At 37.8% G+C, this 16,662-nt stretch overlaps 1 protein-coding gene across 1 annotated transcript; it reads right to left on the reverse strand.

Moving 5' to 3' along the window:
- Positions 1 to 5,780: 5,780 nt before the first annotated feature.
- On the reverse strand, positions 5,781 to 16,368 carry LOC129259118 (frizzled-9-like). Its single transcript, XM_054897391.2, has one exon. It carries the CDS (start codon positions 15,259 to 15,261, stop codon positions 13,432 to 13,434), a length of 1,830 nt encoding a protein of 609 aa, XP_054753366.2. The 5' UTR covers positions 15,262 to 16,368; the 3' UTR covers positions 5,781 to 13,431.
- Between the last annotated feature and the right edge of the window lie 294 nt (positions 16,369 to 16,662).

Genomic DNA, 16,662 nt, shown 5'->3' on the forward strand with positions numbered 1-16,662 from the left:
TATATTTCAATGTGGATACGTGTGTGGTATATGTACTTTCACTAATATTTGGCAAATACCTACCTTTTTTTCTATATTTTTTTTCTAAAATATTATTTTATAAAACTTATCTTTTAAAAAGAAATCTATCATTGAAAAGCGCATTCTTCATTAAACCAAGGCAGCAAGTCCCAGTGGCGTAATGAACCAAAATTTGGAGGGGGCTAGATATGGCGTATCGGGCAGAATCAATGAAAAGGTTGCGAGCGAGAGAGGCGATACAATTTTTTCGACATTTTCATACAAATATCCAATTTTGTGATAGATTTTGACAAAATATTCAGAACAAATATCATATTTCAACATTCTCTCTTTCCTTTTCTCTTTTTTCTTGATTTTTTTGGGGGGTGGGTTGCGCAAGCGCACCAAGCACCCCCCCCCCCCCATCTGTACGCCACCGGTAAGTCTATAGAGCATAACATCCCACCTTTAACTAATTACCTTTAACCATGGCAACGGTATGTACGTTGTAAAAGTTATATTGTTGCCCATAAACATGATGAAGACTTTATTGAAAATTGCGACGCACCAAACGACTCCTTACCTACCTATATTAAACCATGGACTACAGGCTATTCTTTCTACAAGCATGACTCATGCCATATTTTCCACCAGCAATTCATAACCTAAAGAAATATTAGAGATCCTTCATGATATTACGAAGAGTCATTTTATGAAACCGGCGGTGGACTGTAGACTGCCCAGCGGATCTGACGCCTGCGGCAGTCGGGTCTTATTAACGTCACCCAGATATGAAATGTAACAAAACCTCCAAGTTCACTGCCCCGTACGAGATGACCACGTACTTTCCAAGTGACCACTGTTGGAAATATAACAACTGTTATACGGTTGGCGGAACATATTTGTGCTTATAATTTGCTGGTTCATTGCCTGTATTACCCATATCACATATCCAGTAAAGTATTTTTGTGTAACGTACGTTTATAGGCATGATGGGGTTGCTGTTTTACTGACCTAAATGTATCCGTGAGCCAGAATCAACATAAGAAGCAGCAATATTTTGATACACAGTGCAGTAAATCCATTTTCTAAATAACAGAATAAGGGTGATGAAGAAAAGAAACTAGAGTGTCAGATTTATTTGATTTTGTTGCTTCTTTCAAAATTGAATTGAATTGGACCGCGGTACCGTTATTATTTCTTCACCATGTTGAATATTTCAATACATGAACCAATAAAAGATGTCCACTTCGGAGTTCATTTTTGTTGAAAACGATAGGGCCTATATTTTTATACACTAAAATATTATTGTTAAATATGTATAATTTTGTTAGATTTAGATTCATATTTTTTTTAGATTGTGCAGCTAGATACACACGCTAGGTTGTTTTTCATAATGAAACCTTTCGTCTGTTGGATGAAATCTCGAATGTAAGATTAATTGGCATTTTTAATCAAATAATTCATAGGTAAGTTTATATTATCATGTTTATATATTCATCAATTAACATCATAATCAACCTCATTATCCCATTACCAGCTGAAACTTGTTCGATTTAACTTTGATTTTACAAGCTGGTCAAAGTGCGCCAAATAATAAAAATGCAGCAGGTAAAGGATGGTATGGATTTTATATCTATTTTTATCTCTTTTTTTTGGGGGGGGGGGGTGAGGTTAGGGGTATCAGACATAGAACGTATACTTCGCTCATCATGATCTATATCAGAATGAGCATGGAAATAGGCATCTCCAAGAACATAATAATATATTTTCACAAGAGTTCTGGCTTTTATAGCAAAAGATATTGATTACACATTGATACAGCAGTCACAGTGGTGAAACCGATTCCACACCGATCAAAACTATTACGTTATTTTCAATGATAATATCGTTGATCGCTTTGGAACTGGTATCGTTGGTGTGACTGAAGTCTGTATTAGACATACTGGACCTGTTTCGTGCGAAGACTGAAGAATTTATTCCATGTTTGATCCATGTATCACATGAGTCATGGAGGATCAAATGGAGTATGTATTGTTGGCCACATTGAACTTTAACTAGACCTACAATTGCTCCCATACCGCTAGATCTCTTCTGCAAACCAAGGAAAGAGATTATTCTCACCGCAGGTATTATAATCTGAGTATTGGGTTTGAGTAACACATTGGAATATAAATACAGCCGAGCGGTGGGTGGTTGGTTGGTGGCACTGCGCTCAGGGGCAGGGGCGGCTTCAGATATAATTTTGTTTGGCCATGTATATATAGGGGATACAATTTTCATGTAAGAATTTGTCTAAAAAGGTAAAATATAGAATTACGTCCTCAAATTGAAAACTTGGAAACAATGCAAATACACATACCACGTTCGTAACAGCATGAATTAGTTGAAACAATAAATTTCGTGTAGAAGTGTATCGAAAGGACGTGGGAAAGAATAAAAAAGACGAATTTTTTTTAGATAAATAAAAAAAAATAAAAATAAAAGGGAGAAAAGTAGAGGAGAGACCTGCGGATTATAATGATTCCGTTTGCTTTTTATCTCTCAGGCATAGGTGACGCCAAACATATAATGATAATAATGAAGAAGAGGAGGAGGAGCTAGGAGGAAGAGGAAGAAGAAGAAGAAGAAGATCTATAATAATAATAATTGGTGTTATACGGTCAAAGATTCAAGAAATAACAATAGCATCTGACCTTAATTCACATAAAAGCTGTACATCTATCCGTTTTAAACCCACTTGCACTTTTTTGCAAAGAATGAATCAATGTGATCACATTTCTGTTTTTCGCATCAACAGTTTACCTCGTCCCGATTCCATTTTCGGATCATCTCTAACCGCTCTGTGCAATCAAGGAACCCGCATCAGCACCTCTTAAGCCAAATCAAAGCTAAATTACCCCGTTACGGTGATCATGCCTCTAATTATCAAACCTAGCGAGTTAATCATTCACATGTATGCCTGGAAATACATATGGGCGAAAAGAGAAAAAAAATCCCGACTATCCGAGTGCTTCAAATTTGCCTTCTTTCCGAGTTTTCGACTTGATTTATAACCATGGCTGGTAATTACCAGTAATTACGATTAGAAATACCGTTGCCTCGTTTGTGTCTTGTAATCTCTTGATTTCTAACTAATCAATATTTGGTTTGTACCGTCATGCTTAGCGATTAATTCAAACTATACCAATATTGTCCCCACATTCCTAGTGTTGTAAAAAAGACCAATTAAAGTGGAAATATAGGTCTTAATAGATATTATTAGCAATTGTTGAAAAGGTGATATTAGTGAAATGGATTTCCCTGCATATCCGGGTTTTTTTTTTCATCATTCTTAAAAAAGAACCAAAGTGACAAAATTTTTCATTTTACAATAGTAAGGTATTGGCATTACTTTGGTTTCATCATCATGATGTTCACGATAATAAAAGACACACATTAATCAAGAAAATATACTGTAAATACATGTAGTCCCTTTCCCATCTTTATCCTCTGCCACCATCTGCCCATCATGATACCTGGAACTGAACGAATAAAAAATTAAAGAAAAAAAATAACATAGCATTTATCAACAAAACTAGGAATGTTCCTTATTCCAGCACTACACTTTAAGTGAAATAATATATATTGTCAATTTTGTGTTATGAAGATGCAAGAAAAAAATAATTTACGATAAGTTGTGTGCTTATTTCCTCCAGAATTAGATTTCCATAATTTCAAGGAAAAGTTCGCGTAATATAGGCTCTCATGCCCACTGTCCCGAAATGTTCTTTCGCTCACTGTATTATTTATATACAAGTATTTACATAAACATGATGTATGTTCCGTTTTATCGTTTTTAATCAAAATTATTTCCAAAAAGCGCTTATTCCTATTAAGGTATTCAAGTTATTGCAGAATAAAACGTATTTGTTGGGTATATAGTTATTCCGCAACCGTTTATGCATAATGAGACCATGTTCATTTTCTTGTGTATTCTTTTAAGAATTAACATTCATAACGATAGTTTTTTTCAAAGGATGTAGACACAGGATTGATAGAAGTAAATGCCTCTCCTAGAAAGGTTGGTGAACCTGTGACGTCAGATAAATATTTCGAAGACCTTTCCTTTATTCAACCTCTATACTTGGCATTAAGAATTCTAATTCTGTCAGGAGTGTTTAAATCAAAGAAAATTAAACAAGGATGTATATCCTTTCTGTTATGAGAACTTAAGGGCCCATATTATTTTCCTTCTTACAATACAAGACTGTATATCGGTTTTACTGCAGCCGTAAAAGATACCGGGTCTGCTTTTCAATTTAAGAAAGATCGGAGCCATCTTAAAAGGGTAGGATGTAATGAACAAAAATGACTTAAAACACGGACTAATTCAACGTAATAGGACGAGCAGGGAAGTCTCATTACCCCGTAAACAAGGAAGAATATTCCAAAATGAAAGAAGTGCACTCTTGAGATGCCGCTTAGTTTTAGAGGAACATATATATAGCCTTGTATCAGTTTATTTTCATATGAGCCTGTTGATGCAGAAGAACAATATACTACAATTTTCTTCGAGTACGTACGTGGCCAACATGAAAAATAAAGCATCTTCTTCGGAGTCACCGCGTACTTCGACGCATTTTTAACGTGTATTTTCATTTCCTCGCGGCCGTGCAATAAGTTGATTAAATTTATATTGTGTCGGCTTGATCATAACATAAACTTTCTTCCCTTCCATTCTCATGTTTATACATTATGCTTTAGAAATATACATAATTTTCAAATTTTCTTACCCTCTACGCTCTCTCGTAAAATCTAACTTCAAAAAGGTTTTAGGCATGAAAGTTACCAATCGTTTTGGCCATTAATATAGGGCACTTTTGTTGCATGTTGGAGGAGGGAATATGTTCGGTTCGCGGTCACATGAAACTGAAAGGATAACAAAGGCAATAGGTATATTTTAAAAGTTAGGAATTATGTTTTCAAAAAAAAAAGAATATACCTATATGTAAATGGGAAAAAGTCGAAGAATAGAACACAGACAAAACGACGCCAGTGTCCCGTTTCATGAAGACATGTTTACCAAATACACAATTTATATAACAAATTCACTATCAGCCAATCAGATTGAAGGATTTCAGTAGCTTTGAACCGTTTACGTCATTTTTTTATTGTAACAAGTTTTATGAAACAGATCATATAGGGCCACTTTTTTGTTGTCGATATGTTGATTTGCTGGACCTCTCTCCCCTCTCTCTCTTCCTCTTTTCTTCCTTTATTTCCTTCCTTTTGTTTCTTTCTTTCTGTCTTTCTTCTTTCTTTCTCTTCCTCTGTCCTTGGGTGCCCCCATTTTGCCTTATTCTGTCCTGTCTCTCTCTAACTGTATATAGCTACTTGTACATTTTTTTTCTTTTATTCTACCTTCCTTCACCTCCTTTCTCCTTCCTTTTTCTCTCTCTTTCTTTTTTCTTTCTTTCTTTCTTTCCTTCCTTTCCTTCCTTCCTTTCTCTCCCCCCGTCCCTGGGTGCCCCGATTTGTTTTATTCTGCCCCTCCCTCTCTCTAACCTGCTCTAACTACATGTACATTTTTTTAAATCAACAATTCTACTCTCTCGTCCATTCACTCGCACTGGCGGGGGGGGGGGGGGCTGGCTCTGCTGAAAGAGAATTGAATGAAAGCTCAGGCGAAATGAAAATCGTGCAGAGACAATATTATATCTTAAATAGAAATGGGGAAGAGAGAGATATAGTTCTGGTAATAAATGCCAGATTGATAAACCAAACATCCAAAACACATGTGCACGAAATATACAAATTCTGTTTATTATCATAATATTCTCTTCAACATGACAGTCTGTTGTCATAAATCTCTTTTTCATTGTCAATACACAGAACAGTGGATCTAGTTTTCAAATGTATAAAGCAATGATAAATACTGAATACAACGTGGCGGCGTCGGCGAGCGATCACATAGAACTGGGACAAGCTTGTAAAATATGGAATCATTACAAATGAGGAACTCAATTGATAACAAAAATAAATCACAGACAAATAGAACCCCTATAGATCTAGATGAATAATCACTATTGTTATTATTTTGAAGTCGATTGGATATAGAATGCCAAAAGGCGACTTATGAGGCGAGTCCTTTTTTCAGAGGCAGTATCGCAAAACGGATGCATTATTTTGGTATCTGTCGCAGGTTTGTTTACAAAGTACACTGAAAGTAGAATATTTGAGTCATAATTGGCACAACACATGATCCAAAACAAACATAAACATTGCGATTTATTATCAGACATCCTTTTTCAATTTACTGCTGATTTAGCAACCTCAGTTTATTGCTAATGCTGATATGCCAAGTCAAAGGGAGGCAAATCAAAATTGCTAAATTTTATGAAAAGTGGTCTGTCATAAATATACAATGAATTTTACAATAATGTTTTAACAATTACATGCATTTATTGCGTTTTTACTTTTAGCTGGATATGTTTTGGACAATTTACGTAAAATAACATGTGACAACATTCTTCTTTTTGCTATATAGCATAGGCGCTAAATGTTACCTAACCTTTTACAATGTGGTTACCATGACAACTGCTTTCATAGCCAATAGGGTGAAGGGGGAGATGGGCTATCCCTATATCACATACACTGATGAGTTACAATAACATAAGAATTGCCGAAATTAGGATATAATCAAAAGATCAACGGAAACCATTATGGGTAATGACAGGACAAAGTAGCCTCTCGAACCGATCATGATCGTTAGGATGAAAGTCATAACAGACTTGGGAGGAAGAAAGAGAGAGAGAGAGAGGAATGTAAAGAGAAAAGATAAAGAAGAGAAAAGGAAGAGAGGAGGGAAGTGAGAGGGGGTGGAGGGAGGGGATATAAAGATAGACAGAAGAGAAGAGAGTGAAGACGGGGACGGGGAAAGAAGAGGAGAAATTCAGAGAGAGGGGGAGAGAAAGAAACAGAAGAGAGAGAGAGAAAAAGACAGTATATATATGCAAAGGAGGGAGAGATAAGTGAAACGGACGGTAAGTGAGGGAGGGGGAGAGAGGCGTTATTGGGAAGGGTAATCTGTACTTTATTTTACGATGTGGTGACGTCCCAGTGCTGATGCACTTTTAGAATCAGATTCCCTGATCATCATTTTATAAGAGTGGCGCCAAACACACACTATATACTTTATCGCACAAAAACGTGATGTCATATCATACAATTCACGTGTATTCTGAATACAAAACTACACAGCAATATGAGCCTACAGGATAGACATCAAAACGTTCTTGTGTACAAATACATACAAAGTTTGATCGTTTCAATGTCTTTGTGATCATAATCTTAACATTTCGTTTGATATTAAAAGAACAAAAAAATGCAGTCGCCAGATATGGCGATTCCTGTCGTAATTTGTTTTCCATCATTCTACTGTGTACGTGAGGTCAAAACATGTAACATTGTAAATTATATTTCCATCATTATGTTCCCCAAGGCTATTAAAAATCCCGACGGAGTTTGCAAATATTTCAGTTAACATACTTAGTGTGAAACAGGGGGGGGGTTCAAGGGTACTTCTGGGGAGGGGAGGGGTGACAAAGGTGACCAAAAAGGTGTTATGGCCTAACCCTTCGATTTAAAAATTGGTGTATATTTATAAGTATGTTGTATTTTTTTTCTTTTCTTTTCCCTTTCCCTATTTTTTTCATTATTTGAAATCTAAGGGGAATTTATATCCTGTCCCCTCTCTTCCTATATATCGCCGCTCCTATAGGTTGAACACCACAAAACTAGGTCTGTTTCTAGGTCTGTAACGATTGGATCGCATCATAAAATGTTTGAACTTGCACTTCGGGATATCATTAAACTGTTCCGAATGCATGTGAAAAATAAAGAGGCGAGCGAACAAAAGAGAGAAGGAAGAAGAATTAATTTATAGATCGGGTAAATTTAAAGGTACAGTTGATAATGAGTCCTTGCAAGATAGGGGTTATCATTATACACTGATGAGTAGGCCTATACTGCTGGAAATGCACACAGACAAAATTAATCTTCATTAGAATCTTTATTCCAAGGTATTTGTGATGAACTAAATAATATTTAGAGAGGTTTTTTTCGAAAAAAGAATTTTCAGGCAGGATAATCAGGATTATTGCATTAAGGCTGAATATATATCGTCACCCCTATACATACGTATTCAGTACTTTTGCTCCAACTCGTTAAAAATGAATCTAAAAACCACATTGGCAATGCCTTTTTAACAAGTGGGCTGCGGTACGTGCCAAAGTGGTTAATTCAATGAGTTTCCAAACTTATGGTCATCAACATTGGGGGTTGCCCTTGAAAGTTATACGTTGATTGGATCTCATGCAACATCACGCGTCAGTCATTTAATCATTACAAAATATTCGACGCATTACAAACTGTTTAGTTTGCTGTAATATTTTGAGCATGTATTCTGAATTGAATACCAAAGAATAATTTGAGTGATTTTTCGAAATAAAAACAGCTTTCAAGCAGGATAATCGTAATATTTTGATAATGTATTCTGAATTTATGGTCAGCATTTGAAAACTGAATCTATATAGGTTCATGGCTAACACTCTTAAAAGGGTTGGTTAAAATGACAGATCTATTGGTCAATTGATATGACATGTGTCCGAGCGAAAAATTGTCTATATTAACCGAAATTCTGTGGACATTAACCAATAAATTTGTTGATTTTGACCACTTTTGTTATTAGGGCGGGCACTTATAAGCAACACATCAGTTATTATGACAATTCCTTTTGAATAATATAATCAAAGATCAATACACGATATCATAATGAATACATTGCCATTAGCAATTTAAAAAATGTATTTGAAAAATGCATACATGTACATTATACGATTTAATTCATTATAAAAACAGAAATCGGGTTTATAGGCCTATATCCTGCTTATACAATGATCTCTTATAGACCATTTAAGTCAAAATCAAGCATTATTTAAATCATTTAATTAATTTGACTTGTTTTTTTCCATGTCTATATTAATTTAATGAATAATCTCTTAAAGCATAATGTGTATAACATCTGAGAGCAAAATACTCAATGTGGTTCATAATCTAACTAGTCAATTCAAATATCAATTCATTGATTTTGAGAATTCAAATCCGTTTCCAATTCGATATCAGCTATAAATATTTATTCAGTGAGATTATAAACTATAAGTTAAAATCGCTTATCTTTTGCACATTGATACTGCATGCAGTTACAATACAAATATGTTTCAAGCGCCACTTTAAAACTGAATGCAGTACTATAGCATAGGCGTGTGGCTCGACCTATATACATTCGAATGCAGGGGCGGCTTTTGTGTAAGAAATGACTTCTAAATCGGTTTTTTCATTTAACCTTGTCATTTCTGCCAGTCGGGGCAATAAAAAAGAATCGAAGCTTTGATAAATGCAGCCGAGAAAACGACTGTTCAAAGGGGCCTGTTCCAAAGGCCAAGCTATTCCACTGCGATAGAGAATTTGACAAAGGCGAAATAAAGATAAGGTTGTATTTGCATTGTTTTGGGTGACTAAAGATGTAGTCGGCGTTAAAAAAACCCAACCACTTGTAAATCGTCACATCGTGATAAAACCGTAAAAACCATATCAACAATCAAATGTAGCATTCACTAGTACAAATAGTAATACATGCATGATAACACCGAACCATGAAGGGTGGAGGGAATAGTTGACTTGGCTCCATTCTACATGCTAATTCAAAACAGCACTGTAATTATTTCACCATCAGTATAATGAGAAATAGTAAGCAAAGTTGAATGTGTTATCGTTTGGAGGGGGGGGGGGGGTGGGGGCTCATCGATGCTATAGACAACGAAAGTTTGAAGAAAATGAGGGAGGGTGGGTGATGGGGGATTCTGTGTTGTTAGAGGGTTCATTAAAATTAATGGTTTCTCACTGGTATATGATATTCACAGTAACCTTCAAACGGGTTGGGGCGGGGGTACTTATTTAGACAAATCCCGTCATTGAGTGGGTTTACATGAAAAACATTATCATGTTGATCTCATAACAATGCGTTAACCTTCAAAGTCTAACACACCTTGCGATGACCTTGAAATAATTATTCAGACTCCAATTAGCAAGGGGGTTTCACCGTATTCCATGAGCACTTCTCTATACGAACAATACAACAATCAAAACATCGTTTTGCAATATTCCTATATAGGATTGAAAATATTATCATGTTCCTTCAGCGTTCACCGTTGAAGGAACTTCAAATATTAATAAAGGACACACAATGCTACGATTATCACGATTAGGCCTATATAGCATACCTTGAGAACAAAACGATTTCCAAATTCAAATTATCTAATCGATCAACATTATGTTTTATAATTGATTTGGGGCTAAAGATTGCCTAAAATCAAAGTTTCATAATAATGGATCAATCATTTGAGGCCACTATGAAAGCGATTCGTAAAAGGTTGTGGGATAAATCTGATTAGATGCGTTGTATACAGACATTGCAAACCTTAGACACTCCTTACTAATTTGCATTAGTTACGAACAATTAATTGAATAAATCAAAATCGATGTGGTCATTGAATCATATCCACCTCTGTATTAAACACAATATATTTTGTTCGTGTACGTCACCCTTATGAATATCAAAATTATGGTATTGGGGATGTTGACTCAGTCAATAGAAAATAAAAATCAATTTCAACGATGAGATTTGAATCACGACTGCATTATATCTTTTGTAAGCAGGTCGTCGACTTCGGCAAAGATCATAATCTACCTTCGTCTCTATAGCAAGTATTTGAACATATTGCACACGATTGTTGAATTTATGATGGTGGTATATAATAGCACTTTAGAATTCAATATATATTATCATATTAATTTGAAGGTATGAAGCCAAAAAAGTCGTTTGAAAATGAAATCATCCATATACATTTTTCTAGGGAATAGTGTATTCACGTATTGTACTCAGGATCACAATTATATAAATTGAGGGAGAAAATACTTTATTTAATAAAGGTTATTTCTGCCCTAACTAATAAACAACGAAACATTCATGGTTGACATAGGCTACCATGCTAACATTACTGTCATGAAATGCCATAAATACCTCTTAATCATTTCAATATCATATCGTGTTTTGATCAGAGCTGCCAACAAACGAATAACGGGCAATTTATTATTCGTTATCGGTTCTTTGTACTTGCTACAAACATGTTAAATACAAAGACTGCCGCCCCATGAGTGTATACAAATTGCTAATGGACAAACTAGCAATTATTCATTGATTTTTTTTTCTCATCGGCGGACGCCTTTGTCGTTTTATGATGCGGTAGGGGACTCTCGATAACGAAATTGACCAAACGAACTGATCAATGATTAATAACCAGATATTCGGATTGATCCGGTAGGTGAACTATGTTTGTGTAATGTACCTCGCGTCTCCTGCCAGTAAATGTAATGAAATATCGCAGTCGAGGTGTGAGATATTTAGTAATATTGCATGATACCCCCAGCACTGTTTTTGTTTATTACACGGCAGCAGGGAAGAGAGAACCTTTTCAGAAATTAAAAGGGTCAAAGCTAATCCAATCGAATAATATTCAATCAGTGATGCTGACTTGCATCCATCCTGACGGGTTGATTCCGATTCTTAAAGAACATTTTCTTCTCGTCTACTTGGGCGGAAACTTCCTCCAAAGCATGAATGGCAAACAGAGATGAAATTGAAGAAGTGGGGGTAAAGGGAAAATTATGGAATTGAAATAAATAAACAAGGACCCCAAAGGGCGCACGCCAATGACGCCATTGTTGCTGAAACTCTGTGAAAGAGCCAATGTTGATAAAAATCGCAGCGGGATAAGAATCGTGGAGTGTCTCTGCTAACGCGTACAGGTGGCCCGAGTGTGAAATCCGGTTATACCAATGTCATTGTCAAGTGGTGGTGGTATTGGAGGTTTGGAGGGATCAGGCTAGGCGTGAACGGGGGTCGCTGGGGTATGAAATCAATTCGACCAGCTTTCTCAATCGATTCTATTGAATTAAGTTGATCATTCTGATTGGATGTGGAGGATTAGGGGGGATGATAAAACAGAATAATTCCAACGCCTCAGTCATAGACCATCACCTCAAATTAAAGGGAAAAGTGGGGGCAAATTTTAAAAAGGCATTGCTAATGTTGGGATGGTTTTATATGATAAACATACTTTGTATGAATTTAATACTGTGCACTATACTGTATACCCCCCCCCCCCCCCAAATGTTCGATACATTAGCTCAACAGAATATCAAACCAGTAATTCACAGAAAACGGAAGATATACACATCACAAAATAAAACGTATATACTATATTTGGGAGATTGACAAACATAAATTGGTAATGGAGGGGAATTAAGCCAGAAACCAATGCCATTTCATAACAATTTTCTCTGGCAACATCAACAAAATTGTATATGAAGATAATTACTATCTCAAGAACGCTATAGTGGACGCCACGCCAATGACAAACTCATTTCATTGCAAAATTTATATTCGAAACTTATTTATACAATGTAACAAAACTGTCCCACTTTGCATGCGAATCGGTACAAAACACATCCTACAATACAGACTCAATGTAATTACATTACAAGAAGCTATAAAAACGAGATGTCTTGTTAAGATTTACAGGGTGAACCAAAGAGAGGGTCGACGTCGGGAATAATAACATGTGACCGTTGTCGAAAGAAAAACCTCTCGATGGTTTAATAGCCGATTGTGAACACAATATACATTTAATCTCTCTTTAAAGGAGAATGAAACTCTTGGAGCAAGTTAGCTTTTGTGAAAGCAGAAAAATCAAAGAATAAGATCAACAAAACTTTGAGTAAAATAGGACTAGCAATAAAAGAGTTATGAGCATTTGAATGTCGAGATCACTAATGCTATGGAGATCCTCCCATTGGCAATGCGACCAAGATCTGTGATGTCACACACGTACAACTCTCCCATTCGGACACTGAAAATATACCCCAAAACATCTCTTTTTGCTCATTCTAATCATAGGACAAACGATTCATCAATGATATAATGTTGTGAAACCTCTGTACTTGTCATCTCATAAAGAAAACACATAACCTTGTGATAGACTCTATAAAAGTGAGAATATAAGTGAAATAAGTACTAAAGTAATGAGGGAGTTGTACGTGTGTGATATCACAGATCTTGGTCGCATTGCCGATGGGAGGATCTACATGGCACTAGTGATCTCAATATTCAAATGCTCATAACTTTCTTATTATTCATTCAATCTTCCTCAAACTTTCAACAATATGTTTTTTTTATTTTTCTCTTTGATATGGATTCAGCTAGTTTCAAGGGTTTCATTCTCCTTTAAAAATGAAGGAAAAACTCTTTGGAGTACATATCCCTTTCAAGCGTCATACAATGGCACTGCTTGCGTTCACAGAACTGTAAACGATCCCGGTGCTTCTGTTGTTGCCATTTATTGTTGGATACTTCCCCCGGGGCGTCGGGGCCCTGTTCCCTTTGTTCGGTGTTCCCCCATTTGGATACTGCTGCTGCTGTTGCTGCTTTAACTGCTGCTGTTGAAATGATGATTTTTGTGCTGGTTTAAAAAGGGCACATCCGCCGAGCCATTTCTGCCACGATTGCACGGTTTTTGAACTCCAAATCCACATACCACTCGTGATGCCCACCACAAGTAACATGAAGAGTTTCACTGATAAAACGGGGACGGATGGGATGGAATAATTCATTGGGGCACAACCCCCTCCTTGTTCTGGTGGAAGGGGCTGGCAAGGGGCGTGTTCTGCTACAATCCTCCAGTAATCCATGTTCGATCTCTGATAGAAATAACAAGCAATAACTGCAGTAGCAGGCACTGTGTAGAGTACTGAAAAGATCCCAATACGAACCATTAACCTCTCTAGCTTGTCAATATTGGTGCCGCCATTTTTCATGACTTTGCGAATCCTAAATAAGTAGAAAAATCCAGCAAGAATGAAAAGGGTCCCGATTGCGAAATAAATAAAAAGCGGGACGAGAACGTAGTATGTAAGAACATCAGGGTCGTGGTTTCCAATGTAACACATTCCAGTCAGCTCGTCGGCGTCGAGGCGACGTTTGAAGAGGGCGATGACGGCCTTTAAAGCTGGCAATGCCCAAGCAACAACATGGTAGTAGCTACTGTATGCTGCTATGGCTTCATAACCCCATTTCATCCCAGCTGCCAAGAACCACGTCAACGTCAGAATCACCCACCAAATCGACGAAGCCATGAAGAAGTAGTACTGGAACAGGAACACGATGGTACATCCGGTGCTGTCAAGACCCTCTTGGATCAAGTATGGAACGCCGCTTGACGTCTTCTCACAAGCAACGGCCTGTGGGCCAACAATAAGTCGAACAATGTATGTGATGGAATAGATGTTGTAGCACATAGATAAGAAGATGATAGGTCTTTCTGGGTACTTGAAACGACCACGATCTATCAGAAAAGTGAGGACGGTGATGGAAGTGCAGACGAAACAGAGGATTGCCCAGACACCCATCCACATCTCTGTAAATTCCTTGTCGGATCGTTGGAAATAGACGTCGACGTCGCACCTCGGCGCACAGGAGTTCGTTTGCGACACGAAGACAAATTTCTTAGGATTGATGCAAGTCGGCGGTGCCAATGACGTCTCATTCGATCCCCTCTCACCATCTCCAGGCGGACCAGATTGGTTGTTATCATCAGGCCCCCCTCCGTTGTTATAGATGGGATCGTAGGTCGGAATGACTTCTCCGACATCAGCGGTGTCGGGGGCAACCATGCACAGGTCTTTCCCTCGAGGAAGCTTGTCGCAGTTCATACTCTCGGGCCAGCCGAAACTAAAACGGGCCATCACTGGCTCGCATTTCCTTCTCACATCTTCACACATACTCTGGCAAGATGGGATCCGGACATCGATGTGCTCCGAGCACATAGGGGCGTACATCGAGCAGAGGAAAAGACGAAGATGCTCGGCGCAACCGACGACGACCAGGGGACGGAACTCGTGGATGCTCGGCGCTGCTTCACTCTGCGTCACATGTCCAAATAGGTTGGGCATCTTGGTCATATTATACCCAATGCCTTGACAGAAATCAATGGTTATCCTCTCACAATGTCCCTGTTTCTTCGCGTGATGCACTCCGAGTCCATAGCTGCCACTACACCAACCCCACAACATAAAAATGGAAAGGATGATATTCCACGTTGCCATGACAACCGATTAATTTCCACATCAGAACATCAAATATCTTCCCTAAGACATCCAAACTATTCTCCAAGTAACGTGAGATGACATTTAATTGTTTATAATCAATCCCAGTTCATTCACCGCTATGATAAGTTACTTGGAGCTCATTTCACATTCCTTGGTATAGACTATGAAACTACAAACTCCAGTCTCATGTCTGCTTTACGTTTCCTCAAATTGGGGTTTCACCCTCGATGTTTTCTACACGCCACTCGGCGTATCACTTTACAGTTGATCCCGCTCCTATTTCACACGTGTTCCTTGTTACAAGGTCTCGACGCTCACAAATCCTGGCAGGCATCAGTTGGAATCCTCCCTCCTCCTTCTTTTCCTCCCACTGCACGCAATATTTAGTGGAGTCTGGAGTTTGAGAGGTAGAAGGGAAAAACTTGAAAATTTGTTTTAGCGCCGTTTGCTGATCACACGTCTGTCCGGTTTGCTTGTTGCGCACACACTGATCGAATGGAGAGAGATGAATGAAGACCGTCAGCTTTTTTTTATCCAGCGTAATCCGCTCAAGCATACAACAAACTCATTCAAACGAGAACATCTATAGCCACCGACTTCAATGAAAATGTAAACGATACGGATAAACCGTTAACCATGAGCTTTTTACACAAGTTTAGCTCTTGTTCGATCGAGATGCTCTCTCAAGTGATCTCATCTCGATAAACGTTGCGAATATAGTTCAATATCACTCCAGTCGGTAAATGATACAAGTCGATAATAGTTTATATACTCCTCAAAAGTGCGTTGCCTCTTGAGAGGGGAAGGTAGATAAGAAAATAATATCGGACAGTGGATGCACAATCGAGCATTCCCGGTGAATGGTTTTCTACCATCCAACTGCGTCGCGTAGAACTCCAATTCAGACTGAAAACAGGCAGGGAAGATGCATTATAACGGTGAATATCATATACCAGCTCTGTTAGTAATAAATAAGAAGGTTACAAACATAAGAGCCTCGGTGGGGTTGGCGAGCTTGCAGGGAAACAGTGTAGCCAATAAACGACCGACCAATGACAGAGCTCTTCGCCCTCTTCTCCCGGGTAGAATATTAACTCGCTCCGCACAGCTGGGGTCGTGCATCAACGTGCATTACGGGAGAGGTCACCGGCGGTAATAAAAAAAATGTATGGAGCGGGCGAGCTCTGGAGATCTGTGGAAGTTATTACAGTATTCACCAGAAATCCTGAGGGGGTTTCCTCTCACTCTTTCTCTTTTCTTCTTTCATTTCTTTCCCATTCTCTTTCTTTCTTTTTCATTTGTCTTTAAAAGATTGTCGATGGGCTAAAGGAGGCTGATGGGATGTTGATTGTGAGGAATTTATTTAAACAAAATTTAAAATCTTTACAGATCGAGTCA

Source organism: Lytechinus pictus, chromosome 4 (genome assembly GCF_037042905.1).
Source record: "Lytechinus pictus isolate F3 Inbred chromosome 4, Lp3.0, whole genome shotgun sequence".
Taxonomy (NCBI): domain Eukaryota; kingdom Metazoa; phylum Echinodermata; class Echinoidea; order Temnopleuroida; family Toxopneustidae; genus Lytechinus; species Lytechinus pictus.

Bases quoted from the DNA above. Each gene is read 5' to 3' on its own strand.
- LOC129259118 (XM_054897391.2), bottom strand. From the start codon at position 15,261: ATGGCAACGTGGAATATCATCCTTTCCATTTTTATGTTGTGGGGTTGG.